General features: G+C 44.3%; 2 protein-coding genes across 8 annotated transcripts; one reads left to right on the top strand and one right to left on the bottom strand.

Moving 5' to 3' along the window:
• On the top strand, nt 1-8,572 carry nat10 (N-acetyltransferase 10). 2 transcript variants are annotated; one of them, XM_035641506.2, is made up of 29 exons: nt 1-161; nt 340-460; nt 570-661; nt 768-939; nt 1,199-1,321; nt 1,413-1,474; nt 1,573-1,687; nt 2,160-2,267; nt 2,440-2,573; nt 2,672-2,765; nt 2,848-2,946; nt 3,039-3,175; nt 3,603-3,727; nt 3,810-3,960; nt 4,480-4,576; nt 4,686-4,802; nt 5,010-5,111; nt 5,201-5,275; nt 5,362-5,478; nt 5,600-5,733; nt 5,821-5,869; nt 5,955-6,051; nt 6,137-6,244; nt 6,327-6,499; nt 6,600-6,719; nt 6,844-6,942; nt 7,275-7,348; nt 7,446-7,526; nt 7,609-8,572. In XM_035641506.2, exons 2-29 carry the CDS (start codon nt 347-349, stop codon nt 7,748-7,750), a joined length of 3,111 nt encoding a protein of 1,036 aa, XP_035497399.2. In that variant the 5' UTR covers nt 1-161; nt 340-346; the 3' UTR covers nt 7,751-8,572. The 2 variants fall into 2 exon arrangements, with proteins under 2 accessions (XP_035497399.2, XP_035497400.2); XM_035641507.2 differs by lacking the exon at nt 1-161 and having other exon boundaries at nt 321-460.
• Nucleotides 7,977-11,254, bottom strand: adal (adenosine deaminase-like). 6 transcript variants are annotated; one of them, XM_035641509.2, is made up of 10 exons: nt 11,093-11,254; nt 10,828-10,958; nt 10,500-10,560; nt 10,316-10,403; nt 9,842-9,923; nt 9,432-9,558; nt 9,226-9,306; nt 8,992-9,130; nt 8,806-8,906; nt 7,977-8,340 (listed from the first exon to the last, which is right to left on the bottom strand). In XM_035641509.2, exons 1-10 carry the CDS (start codon nt 11,135-11,137, stop codon nt 8,149-8,151), a joined length of 1,047 nt encoding a protein of 348 aa, XP_035497402.1. In that variant the 5' UTR covers nt 11,138-11,254; the 3' UTR covers nt 7,977-8,148. The 6 variants fall into 6 exon arrangements, with proteins under 6 accessions (XP_035497402.1, XP_035497404.1, XP_035497407.1 ...); XM_035641511.2 differs by having other exon boundaries at nt 10,828-10,994; nt 11,093-11,235; XM_035641514.2 differs by having other exon boundaries at nt 10,500-10,550; nt 10,745-10,958; nt 11,093-11,110.
• Between the last annotated feature and the right edge of the window lie 379 nt (nt 11,255-11,633).

The raw sequence follows: 11,633 nt of genomic DNA on the forward strand, positions 1-11,633 counted from the left end.
TGGGACTGTCGCGCAGATGTGACGTCACGCCCGGGGGTCCTCCATGAACGGCTGTCTCCACGTGAGAATATCAACAGCATGACGGCCGGCATGTAACTTCAGCCCTCGACTGTTGGACTTGTATGAGGATCAGATATCGAACAGTTCGTCTGTTACAGAAGGTAAAACTGAAAAACGCTCTTTGATTTCGCGATCTTTCCTCCTCGCGTGTCGACAGGTTGTACACGAACTCGTCTGTTTTGGCCGCAGCCTCATCCTCAGCTGACGGCTCTTCGTCGGCCCTTGTTCTGCAGTGTTAACTGGGGTTTGTTCGATTCCTCTGATTTCTCTCGGGAGCAGAAAGACGATGGCAACAGTCCGCAAGAAGGTCGACAACCGGATCCGCGTCCAGATCGAGAATGGAGTCGCTCTGCAGCACCGCACCATGTTCGTGGTGGTGGGGGATCGTGGCAGAGATCAGGTGATATATCACTCTCTCTTCCTCACTGGCAAATTCATCTGTGTCGGGTACATATTTGTCCTTTTGTCGCATGAATCTGTTTGCATCAAACCACCTGTCTCTGACTCAGGTTGTCATCCTGCATCACATGCTGTCTAAAGCCAGCGTGAGAGCTCGACCCTCAGTTCTTTGGTGCTACAAAAAAGACCTGGGCTTCAGCAGGTGAGTCTCCTCACAGAGAGTCAGGGACGTGACGTCATGTGTCCACGTGCATCGTACAGGAGAAGAGGGAGGTTTGACTTCTTGTCCCGCCGTGTCCCACAAACAGCAATCGCAAGAAGCGCATGAGACAGCTGCAGAAGAAGATCAAAACGGGCACGCTGAATCTGAATCAGGACGACCCGTTTGAGCTCTTCATCGCCGCGACCAACATCCGCTACTGTTACTACAACGAGACGCACAAGATCCTGGGAAACACCTTCGGAATGTGTGTCCTGCAGGTGAGTCCCTCGGCTCTGTGGCTGTAGACCAGTGGTCAAACAGAGGCTTGACAGAACGGAGAGGCCACAACAAAAAGAATAATTATGTTTTTAAATCTTTCATTTTCAACATCTCCTCCATCTCGCTTTTGTTTAATTTACTTACATCTCATATGGCCCCCGAGAAGAAGGGCCACAAGAAACTGTTGGGAGCCACAGTTTTAGATCTCTATGAAGAACAGTATATCATTTTATTTCTGTTGTTTCACTTGTCACACAGGATTTCGAAGCTCTAACACCCAACCTCTTGGCGAGGACTGTTGAGACGGTCGAAGGCGGTGGGATAGTGGTCATCCTGCTACGGACAATGAACTCGCTCAAGCAGTTGTACACGATGACTATGGTGAGTCCCCATCACGTTTTATCTCCACACACACGTCGGAGTCTCTGTTCCAGTCAGGTGCCCAACGATCGCTGTGCCTTGTTTTCCTCAGGATGTCCACTCTCGATACAGGACTGAGGCTCATCAGGACGTGGTGGGACGGTTCAATGAGAGGTTTGTGCTGCCTAAGGATTTAATATCATTTGGAGGGGTTTTGGGTTAATAGAATGAAAAATTGAACATTATTATTAATTCTACTTTACATTTTCCAGGTTTATTCTGTCTCTTGCATCCTGCAAAAACTGTGTTGCCATTGACGACCAACTCAACATCCTTCCGATCTCCAGTCACGTGGCAAACATCAAACCAGTTCCTCCAAAGACTCAGGTACTTTCAGGAAAACAGAAAATAATTTTTGCAATATGTTTAATGGTTTATAATTTGTTCTTTCTTGTGTGGGGATTTTCTGATTTTCTGTCTTTTGATATTGATTTAAATAAAATACCACTGTGTTTTGAAATTTGGTCAAAACAAGCTATTTTAATTAATTAGACTTTTTCCACAAAAATTCATAGATTATTTTTTAGGAAAATTAATAGTTAATAGTTGCAGCCCTAATTGATATGTACAGTTTATGAAAGCAAAAAGCACAATTTACTGCTGATTTGTACAAAACTCAGATCACACAGTGCACCAGTCTTCGCTTTTCTCTACCGACACTAGATGTTATTTTAATATTGATTTGAAAATTTTATTTTTTACATTCATACATGTCAACTGGCCTCTTGAATAAGTGGTTAGCACGCATGTTTTGTAAAGTGCCAAATGATTAACGTGTTTCATGTGTCATCCCGTGCAGGAGGACGGTTTGTCTCCGCGAGAACAGGAGCTGAAGGATCTGAAGGAGTCACTTCAGGACACTCAGCCTGTGGGCGTGTTGGTGGATGGCTGCAGGACCATGGACCAGGTCAGGACCTTTTCCTTTAAGAGCCACTGCACACATTTCCTGACTGCACCAATAAGAATCATAGATCTTTGTGATTTCAAGTACTGTGACAGTGTTCCTGAAGAATGACACCCTGATGGGCGTCCCACTTATCATTATCTTCATTGTCTCCTCGTCTGTTCTTTCCTTGTAGGCCAAGGCAGTGCTGAAGTTCATTGAGGCGATCTCGGAGAAGACCCTGCGTATCACGGTGGCTCTAACTGCTGCCCGTGGTCGAGGCAAGTCTGCAGCTCTGGGGCTGGCTGTCGCCGGAGCTGTGGCTTTTGGGTACAGATTAACTTTTTTTAATGTTATGATATGAATATATCAATCTTGTGTATTGTCTTCAAGTTTAACCCATTTTTGCCTGACATTTTGTTTTACAGCTATTCAAATATCTTTGTGACCTCACCGAGCCCAGACAACCTCCACACCATGTTTGAGTTCATCTTCAAAGGATTCGATGCTCTGCAGTACCAGGTAGGCAGCGTGAGCCTCAGTGACAGTATCTCGATGCTGTGAGCACAGACCACTTCATGTCTTCTTTTTTTTCATTTTGTAGGAGCACCTTGACTATGAAATCATTCAGTCGCTGAATCCAGAGTACAACAAAGCAGTGGTGCGCGTGAACATCTTCAAAGAGCATCGGCAGACGATTCAGGTAAACGACACCAGGCGTCTTCTACCCCAATTTCTTTTTTTATAATCGCAAGTGGGTAAAACGTGTGATCTTCCTGTTCCTGTGACCAACAGTACATCCACCCAGGTGATGCGGTGAAGCTGGGTCAGGCTGAACTGTTGGTCATTGACGAGGCTGCAGCCATCCCTCTTCCTTTGGTTAAGCGCCTCCTGGGGCCTTATCTGGTTTTCATGGCCTCCACTATCAATGGGTCAGTAACGAGCTGGATGACATTTATAAACCAAATATGGAGTGAAATGGTTTTTCTTGACCAATGAAATAAAAGCGATAAGTAATGGTTAGGACTGCGAAAACAAGCTTATTTTCATTATCGAGTAATTTGAAATGTATTTTACTTAGTAAGTAGGGTACTAGTTACTTTTAGAGAGTAAAAAATGTGCTAGACAATTTTCCTAAACCTAAGTTTACATATTGTGATTGAAAACAAAGATATTAAGTTAAGTGTAATAAATGACAAGGAAAATCTGCAAATATTCCATCTTGAGAAGTTGCAACCAGGAGATTTGTTTGCGTTTTGTGGCTTGGATGATTAATCAACTATCAAAATTGGTAAATATTCAGTGGATCAATAAATAGTTTGATCATCTTCTAATCATTTGTGTTTCTGGTCTCTGCAGGTATGAAGGTACCGGACGTTCCCTCTCTCTCAAACTGATTCAGCAGTTGAGGCAGCAGAGTTCCGACACTCAGCAGAGCATGTCGGCAGAGAACAGGAGCACCAACACGGCGAGGCTGGCAGCAGGTAGATAATGAATCCCAGTGTTTTTACTGGATGTGTGTGTGTGTCCGTTGCCTGACCGCCTCCTGCGGATTTCCCCACACAGCTCGCTCTCTCCACGAGGTTTCCCTCCATGAGTCCATCCGGTACGCTCCAGGAGACGCTGTGGAGAAGTGGCTGAATGATCTGCTCTGTCTGGACTGTCTCAACATCCCCAGGCTCATCTCTGGCTGCCCGCTGCCACAGACCTGTGACCTGTATCCTTGAGTCACTGGAAAGAACGTGAAGTTCCCCCCGGTCGAGACCTGGATGTCGGAACTGATGCACTGAAGTGATTCAAAATGCTTTGTGCATAAGTCCATATCATAATAATTAAAATGACCCAGGCCACTGTACTTTTGATAGACCTGGAACAAACGATGGCATTCGTTAAAAAGCATTTATTTTCACAGTTAATCCCTGGGAACGGTTACTATGTTACTATCACTGCATTTGTGACAGCCCGTGAGAACCATACAGTTTAATTAATGCAGCATTTCAAATATCGAATATCTTGGATAAATCTGAAAAACTTCACATTGGATGCATGTCCAGCAAGCAGCATGTTGAATGGTTGAATATGTATCTGCAAGGTTAGGTTTGTTAAGTTTCTTGTCCATAGTCTCACGTCTGTGCAGAAAGCAGAACCTTTTTCTTTATAGTCTCTGATTTTGCTCGTACTTGAGTCTGGAGCAGAGACGGCGGAAGATTTTTCATCCTTAATTCCAACTGTCCAGATATTATGTGAACCGAGACACGCTGTTCTGTTACCACAAGGCGTCTGAGGCCTTCCTGCAGAGGTTGATGGCTCTGTACGTGGCCTCACACTACAAGGTGAGGTTTTTCACCTGTAATGAAATAATTCAGATTTATTCAGAGAGCACACTGTCCTTCACACGGTTCTGTCATCTATTTGCTGACTTATTGTTTTCTTTGGCTCCAGAATTCCCCCAATGACCTGCAGATGTTGTCCGATGCTCCGGCCCATCACCTCTTCTGCCTCCTGCCGCCTGTTCCTCCGACACAGAACTCACTCCCCGAGGTGCTCGCTGTGGTGCAGGTAAGACTCTCTGGAAACCCTCGTGAAATTCTGTTGTTATTTTATTGTAAAGCTTCCGTGTTTTTGAATGGAAAAAAATTGATCAGGAGGATTATCTTAAAATCTACCTTACCTTGCTCAACCATTTTAAATTTTGCTTTTGTTCTAGAGAAAAAACTGTTTCTTGATTTGGCCCATTCATGCATTTGTTCGTCTGTGGATTCTCAGGTGTGTCTGGAGGGAGAAATATCTAGGCAGTCCATCCTAAACAGTCTGTCCAGAGGGAAGAAGGCCTCTGGGGATCTCATTCCCTGGACCGTGTCAGAACAGGTACAAACCCGTTGCAAAGCTCTCATAAAAATTGTCACGGCTCATGTTACCACAGTGCAAACACAAATAGTTTGCTCTTTCCTTTGTAGTTCCAAGACCCGGAGTTCGGCAGCCTCTCTGGAGGCAGAGTGGTGCGAATAGCTGTCAATCCAGACTATCAAGGGGTAAGAACTTGCAAAGGCCTCAGCTGTTTATCGAGTTTTTTAAATGAATTTTCATGTGTGTAACTGGATCTCCACCTTTCGAACAGATGGGTTATGGCTCCAGAGCTCTCCAAATGCTGCAGATGTACTACGAGGGCAAGTTTCCCACCATGGATGAGGGCAAACGCTCGAACCACAATGAGATCACCTCCGTCAGCAGTGAGGTAATTCAATCCAAGACATCTGAGACGCATTAATTCCCCGCACGAAGTGCAAAAGTACAATTGAGCGATCGGATGGGGCAAATTAAATGCAGACATCTGTGTCACGAACTCTGCTGTGCAGGCCGTCAGTCTCCTGGAGGAAGTCGTCACGCCACGGAAGGAGCTCCCCCCTCTGCTGCTGAAGCTGAGTGAGAGGAGAGCAGAGCGGCTGGACTACTTAGGAGTTTCCTATGGCCTTACCACACAGCTGCTCAAGTGAGTGCCCTTAAAATATCCAGAGGGGAGCTGGGTGGCGATATATCTGAAGATTTGGAAATGTCAAATTTTTGTGCCACCTGACAGGTTCTGGAAGAAAGCAGGCTATTCTCCTGTCTACCTAAGACAAACCCCTGTAAGTATTGAACGATGTGTTCCTATGTTTCTGTACATGGTGCTGTCGTCACATGCTGTAATTGTTGGTGTGTGATTGTATCTAGAACGACCTGACAGGAGAGCACTCTGTTGTCATGCTGAAGGAGCTGAATACAGATGAAGCCCCAGAGCAGAGTCAGTGGCTGTCTGCCTTCTGGAAAGGTGAATTTTCCAGAACTACCTCAGGAGACCTGGTTTGTTTCATAAACTTTTCGCAGTCCTCCTGAACAGATTCTGTTTTCCTCAGATTTCCGTCGGCGCTTCTTGTCCCTCCTCTCCTACCAGTTTAGCAGCTTCAGTCCGAGCATGGCACTCAGCATCCTGCAGAATAAGAAGTCCAAGGAGGAGACGAGCAGTTAAGATCCTTCCACCTCGTACACATCAGATTTCCTCAGCGACTCGCAGTCCCGGTCTGACTCGTCTCTTGTTCCCCACAGCTCTCGGCAGCTCCGAGCTGGCGGCCCATTTCAGCCCCTACGACCTCAAACGTCTGGAGTTGTATTCGAGGAGCATGGTGGACTACCACCTCATCATGGACCTGATCCCAGCTGTGGCACGCATGTTCTTCCTCAAGCAGCTCGGTGACATCTCCCTCTCTGCAGCTCAGTGTGTAAGTTGCCTCACTGGTTTGGAACACCAGTTGTCCCTTTGCTGCGACCTACAATATTATCTCGTAGATGTTGATTGGCTGACGACTTGTTCTCCTCTAGGCTTTACTGCTTGGTATTGGCTTACAGCACAAGTCAGTGGACCAGCTCGAAAAGGAAATTGATCTCCCGAGCTCACAGCTCATGGGCCTCTTCAACCGTCTCATCCGTAAATTTGTGCAGGTCAGTTGATGTCAATGGCGGAAGGTACATTGGAACCCAAAGTGTAAAGATGTTATGTGACCTCTTATTAAAACAGCTGCAATAATGTCGTTACCGTCTGTTGTGCTCGCCTTTACCGTCATAGGCCTTCACCAGCATCCAAGAAAAGGCCATTGAGGCAGAGATGACGGCCACCAAAGACGTTACCATGGAGCCGACTGTCAAAAGCCTCAGTGATGATCTGGTATGTGGTTCCTCAGCACTAGGTCACGGTAGACGTGTTTAGTCTATTAATAAGCAATTAATAGACAAACATGCCAAACATGAGCTGTTTTCAGCCTCAGATTTGAGAATTTTCTCAATTTATATATCTTTGTTTTGGCTTTGTGGTCTATAGAATAAGAAATTCAAACAACCTTGAGTTTTAGTTTGTAATGTTTTTTTCTGATGTTTTATTGACTTAACTCTTCTTAAAAAATATTAGCAGGTGAATTTAAATATTATGCTTCAGCTCTTCGCCTAAGAATGTGTTTGTTTGAATTTTAATTAAGTAATTGTTTTTCTTTCCCTTAACAGAATGAAGCAGCTAAAGAGTTTGATGAGCAACACAAGCAGGAAGTAGAGAAAGTGAAGGAGATGGACTTGGAGGAGTAAGTCCGGAGGACAGCGCTGGTCATTATTTGTCCAGGCATTTTTGAATTGTGGCAAAATTAAATGAAGCTGTAATAATCGTTTTTGTATTTCCAGATATAGGATCCGTGGCGATGATGAGGAGTGGGACCACGTGTTGAAGAAAGCTGGGAGCTCGGCTATTGTCAGCATAAAGAGGTGCAGTGTCTCTCAGGGTGATTAGGAATAACTACGTGACTGTTGTAGACATGTGTTTGTTAAAGTGTCTTCTTCCCAACAGTGACAAGAAGAGGAAGCTGGATGGGGGAAATGTGACAGCAAGCAATGGGGGTCCGCAGCACGGTAAACAGAAGAAGGAAACGCAACACGGCAAATTCAAGAAGCACAAAGACAAACATGGCAAATTTGGAAAGAAGGCGTGACAGTAAACAGAGCAACAGCAACATGAGCTCTAATTCAGAGAACTTTTGATATCTTGGATGGACTTGCAGATATTGAAAAGCATCCGAAAGACTGGATATCACTGATTTTTTTTTTTTTTTGAATCCCCGATGATAGTTTTTAGTTCAAAATATTATTTGCTTTGATTTATGCTGTGTTCAACACCACAAAAAGTATAACAGCAGAAAAGAACACAATTCACACTTGTACTAAATAAGTATTTTTTACTTTCACTTATTTCAAACATTTGTTAACAGCAGTTTTTAGAGTTCCCTTTTTAATGTCATGATTTCTACAAAGACTTGTATAAAGTTAACGAAAAGTTTTTGTTCCTTTTTACGGAAACCTGAGGTATATGGCTGTCTTGAGGCTGAACGGATCACTGGAACACCTGAGGCTGTAAATCAGTCCACTTCTGTTTGAGCTGCTGTTTCACGGCCTCTGGTGCGAAGATACAATCGATAGCCTGCTGGGAAAGCTTCCACACGGCCTCACGACTGAGACCGAATGTGGAAGCTGCCAGCTGATACTCCTGAGACAAGTCTGTACTGAAGACCCCCTTATCGTCAGTCTGTAATTTGATAAAGAATAAAAATCATTCATGTTGAACTTTGTTTTTCTGCCCAGCCATCAAGTGCCATTTCACGTTCTACATGAATTATTTTTGCAAAGCAAATAATCAGAATCAAGACTTGAGCACTGAAGGAATTTTGACTTCAAGTACAAACAGTTGGCACCCAATGTTTGGTCATTGTCTTTTTTTGTTACTTCTTAGTTTATTCATTAAATCAAATTAGTTTTTATTTTACTGCTTGTAAGTGTTTTTGTGACTACACGGATAACAAACACTGATGCAGTTGAGAAGTTTGGTCAAATTCAAATGTTTTTTTAGTAGTTTTACTCGCATCAAAGCATATATAGTATCGTGTCTGGTATTGGAACTAAAGGCATCTTTATGTCACTAAACCTCCATCCTGGTTAGAGACATTTTACAAAGAGTTTCGCAGATTCCTGCGGATAAAGGGAGGGAACTTACACAGATGACACTTGGATGTCCGAGCTGGTACCAGTACTTAAAGTGATGTTTGGAGTAACACGGCACAGTTTGACCTTTAATATTTGATGTCAGGCACAGCTCTACGAGAGTTTGAAGATCAAAAAAACACAGTTAACAAACTACAATCCACAGAAGATTAGTCACAATCTCAAACTCAAGTCTTACCCAGTGGTATGTTGTTCTTCAGCACTTTGTCAACCAGAATTTGAGATCCACCCACTTCCGGATGCAAGAATGTGCCGTGCCCGATCCTGTCAGGAGGAAGATTCAACAGCAAATCGGACTCCTCCAGCTGGGACGGTACCTGCAAGAATGTTGTTTTTTTTTTGTTTTTTTGAAATGTCACTGCATAATGTGACTTAAGTCGGATCAATCAAAAAAAGAATGTTATGGTCGTACTTCTGAGAGGTGCAGTGACAACTTCAGTCCACAGTTCTTGGCTCTCTCTAGAGCTGGAAGGAGAGACTTTCCATCGCCCACCTTAGAATTAGAATTACATTAATGAACAAGTCTTGACATAATCCAGCAACAACAAAAAATACTGATACTGTCCAAACTATTATTAACAACTTTGTGAGCCACTTATATACAACTGGTGGACTGACCGTTGGATCTCCACTCAGGTCGAGTCCCACCACCAAACCATTAGAGGAGAGCAGGAACTCCTCGGCCAGCTCAACTGTCTCCATGGCAACCTGTGGCCCATTCCTGCGGTCGATTGCCACGAGAAACCTTCAAGATGAATGTGCAGGTTTTAGCATCAGACACTCAAGTTGTTGGAGCGCGCGCGCGCGCGCGCGCGCGCGCGCGCGCGCACACACACACACACACACACACACACACACACACACACACACACACACACACACACACACACACACACACACACACACACACACACACACACACACACACACACACACACACACACACACACACACACACACACACACACACACACACACACACACACACACACACACACACACACACAGATAAAACAGGCTACACTTACCTGACATCAATGTCCAATCCCTCCTCTTTACACAGCTGGATGGCTCTGATGACAGTTTCAATGTATCTCCTTTTTGTCAATCCTAGGAAAAAGAGAAGGAACTTGTAAGTAGCAACAAACAATTATTTTTTCATTAGTGCTTATTCTGCTTATTACTCTTCTGATTATTAGGTTTGTCTACAACACATAAAAATGCCGTATGACTTTCCACAGCCCAACATGATTTATTCTGATGCCTTGTTTTGCACAACCAATCCAAAGATGTTTAGTAGATGTTTACTGTCATGAAAGACAAGATATGTAACAAATCCCATCATCTGAGAAACAACAAATGTCTGCCATTTCTTCTCAGAAAATAATAAAAATAATGTTCTGTTGACGCTAATCAATTGGTGTTTGCAGCTGTACTTGTAATATGAATAACTTGGTAAACAATTCAATCAGAACATCCGCCTGCGTGTTGAGTGTCGTCACCTGTGTGTTTCTCCTCCCTCGGTGTACTTCTGAGCTCTAAGTACTTGACAGAATCAGCTGCAAACTCCCTGATCACATCTGTGGCCACCTGGGAAGAATTAACCGACGTTTGTTGCTGTAACCTGGAGGAAATAGATAATTCATTTATTTGTTTGTTTGAACTGGGGTCAGTGCCAGTCCTCACCATGAGGATGTCCTCCTCCGTGTCCACCAGCTGATGGATGACCTTGAAGACCTGAAAACACCTGCGGACAAGTGCCGCCATGTTGTTTTTATGTTGACCCGCTTCACACAGACGCCCCCTGATTATTATCATTAGTCAACCATTGTCTGCGTGAACACAGATCATCTGCTTCTCACTGAACACAGACACGACCCTCCGCTGGTTATGCATATTAAAACTAATAAAATTACGAATGAAATCCTCACTTCCATTTGTTTGATGACGACCACCGCCGACGGGCCTCGTATTAAACGTTAAATCAACGACGGACATGACGCGGTATACGCACTCGTCCAGGGTCCTCCGCTGGCCTTTGCCGATCGCGGTCATGTTGTGCTCGATGTTGAGATGCGGTTTGCGGTCGATGAGCTTCTCGATGGTGTGGGAGCTGACGGAGCCGTTGAGGTGAGCGTGCAGCTCCTGGCGACAGGTGGAACGCAGACGTTAGCGTGTTAGCTAGCGCCGACGTCCGCCACATGTAATTAATGACTCTTTCTAAACACCGACCAGCTCGTTCTCCGCCTGAAACACCCTCGTTTCAGTTCCTGACTCACCACTTTCGGCAGCTGCCGATAGAAGACATCCGCCTCGTTCTCCATCACAACGCTGACAACCGAGTGAGTTGGCTGAGTGTGCGGGCTGCTGTGTGTCACATAGCAACTATCGAGCCGCCTCTGTTTTCAGTCTGCGTTTCCCTGTGGCACCCTTAAGTGCAACACCGAAATAGGCCCCCCCCCCCCCCCCTTTGTAGCTCATTCTCTCGCCAAGGTTCCGCCACTTCCTGCTTTTCTAAAAACGCGTTTTTGTTTATTTGCACACGGTAAAAGACAATGAGTCTTATACATCTTCAATATATTTCTTTCATAAAATACCAACGTATTTAAATTCATGAACACAAAACAAGTGTTCGCTGCATTTTTGAAAGAAACGGAGCATCTTGTAAACAATAAATTATATTGACACTACATTTTGGTATGACACATGTATATATAGTTGAACTGTATTTAATGGCTCTGCCTCTATTACTGGTTAATCGATGATGACTATTATTTTGCTAATTAATGGCTCTATTATTGGCTGATATTCATTCTTTAT

Source organism: Scophthalmus maximus, chromosome 7 (genome assembly GCF_022379125.1).
Source record: "Scophthalmus maximus strain ysfricsl-2021 chromosome 7, ASM2237912v1, whole genome shotgun sequence".
Classification (NCBI taxonomy): Eukaryota; Metazoa; Chordata; class Actinopteri; order Pleuronectiformes; family Scophthalmidae; genus Scophthalmus; species Scophthalmus maximus.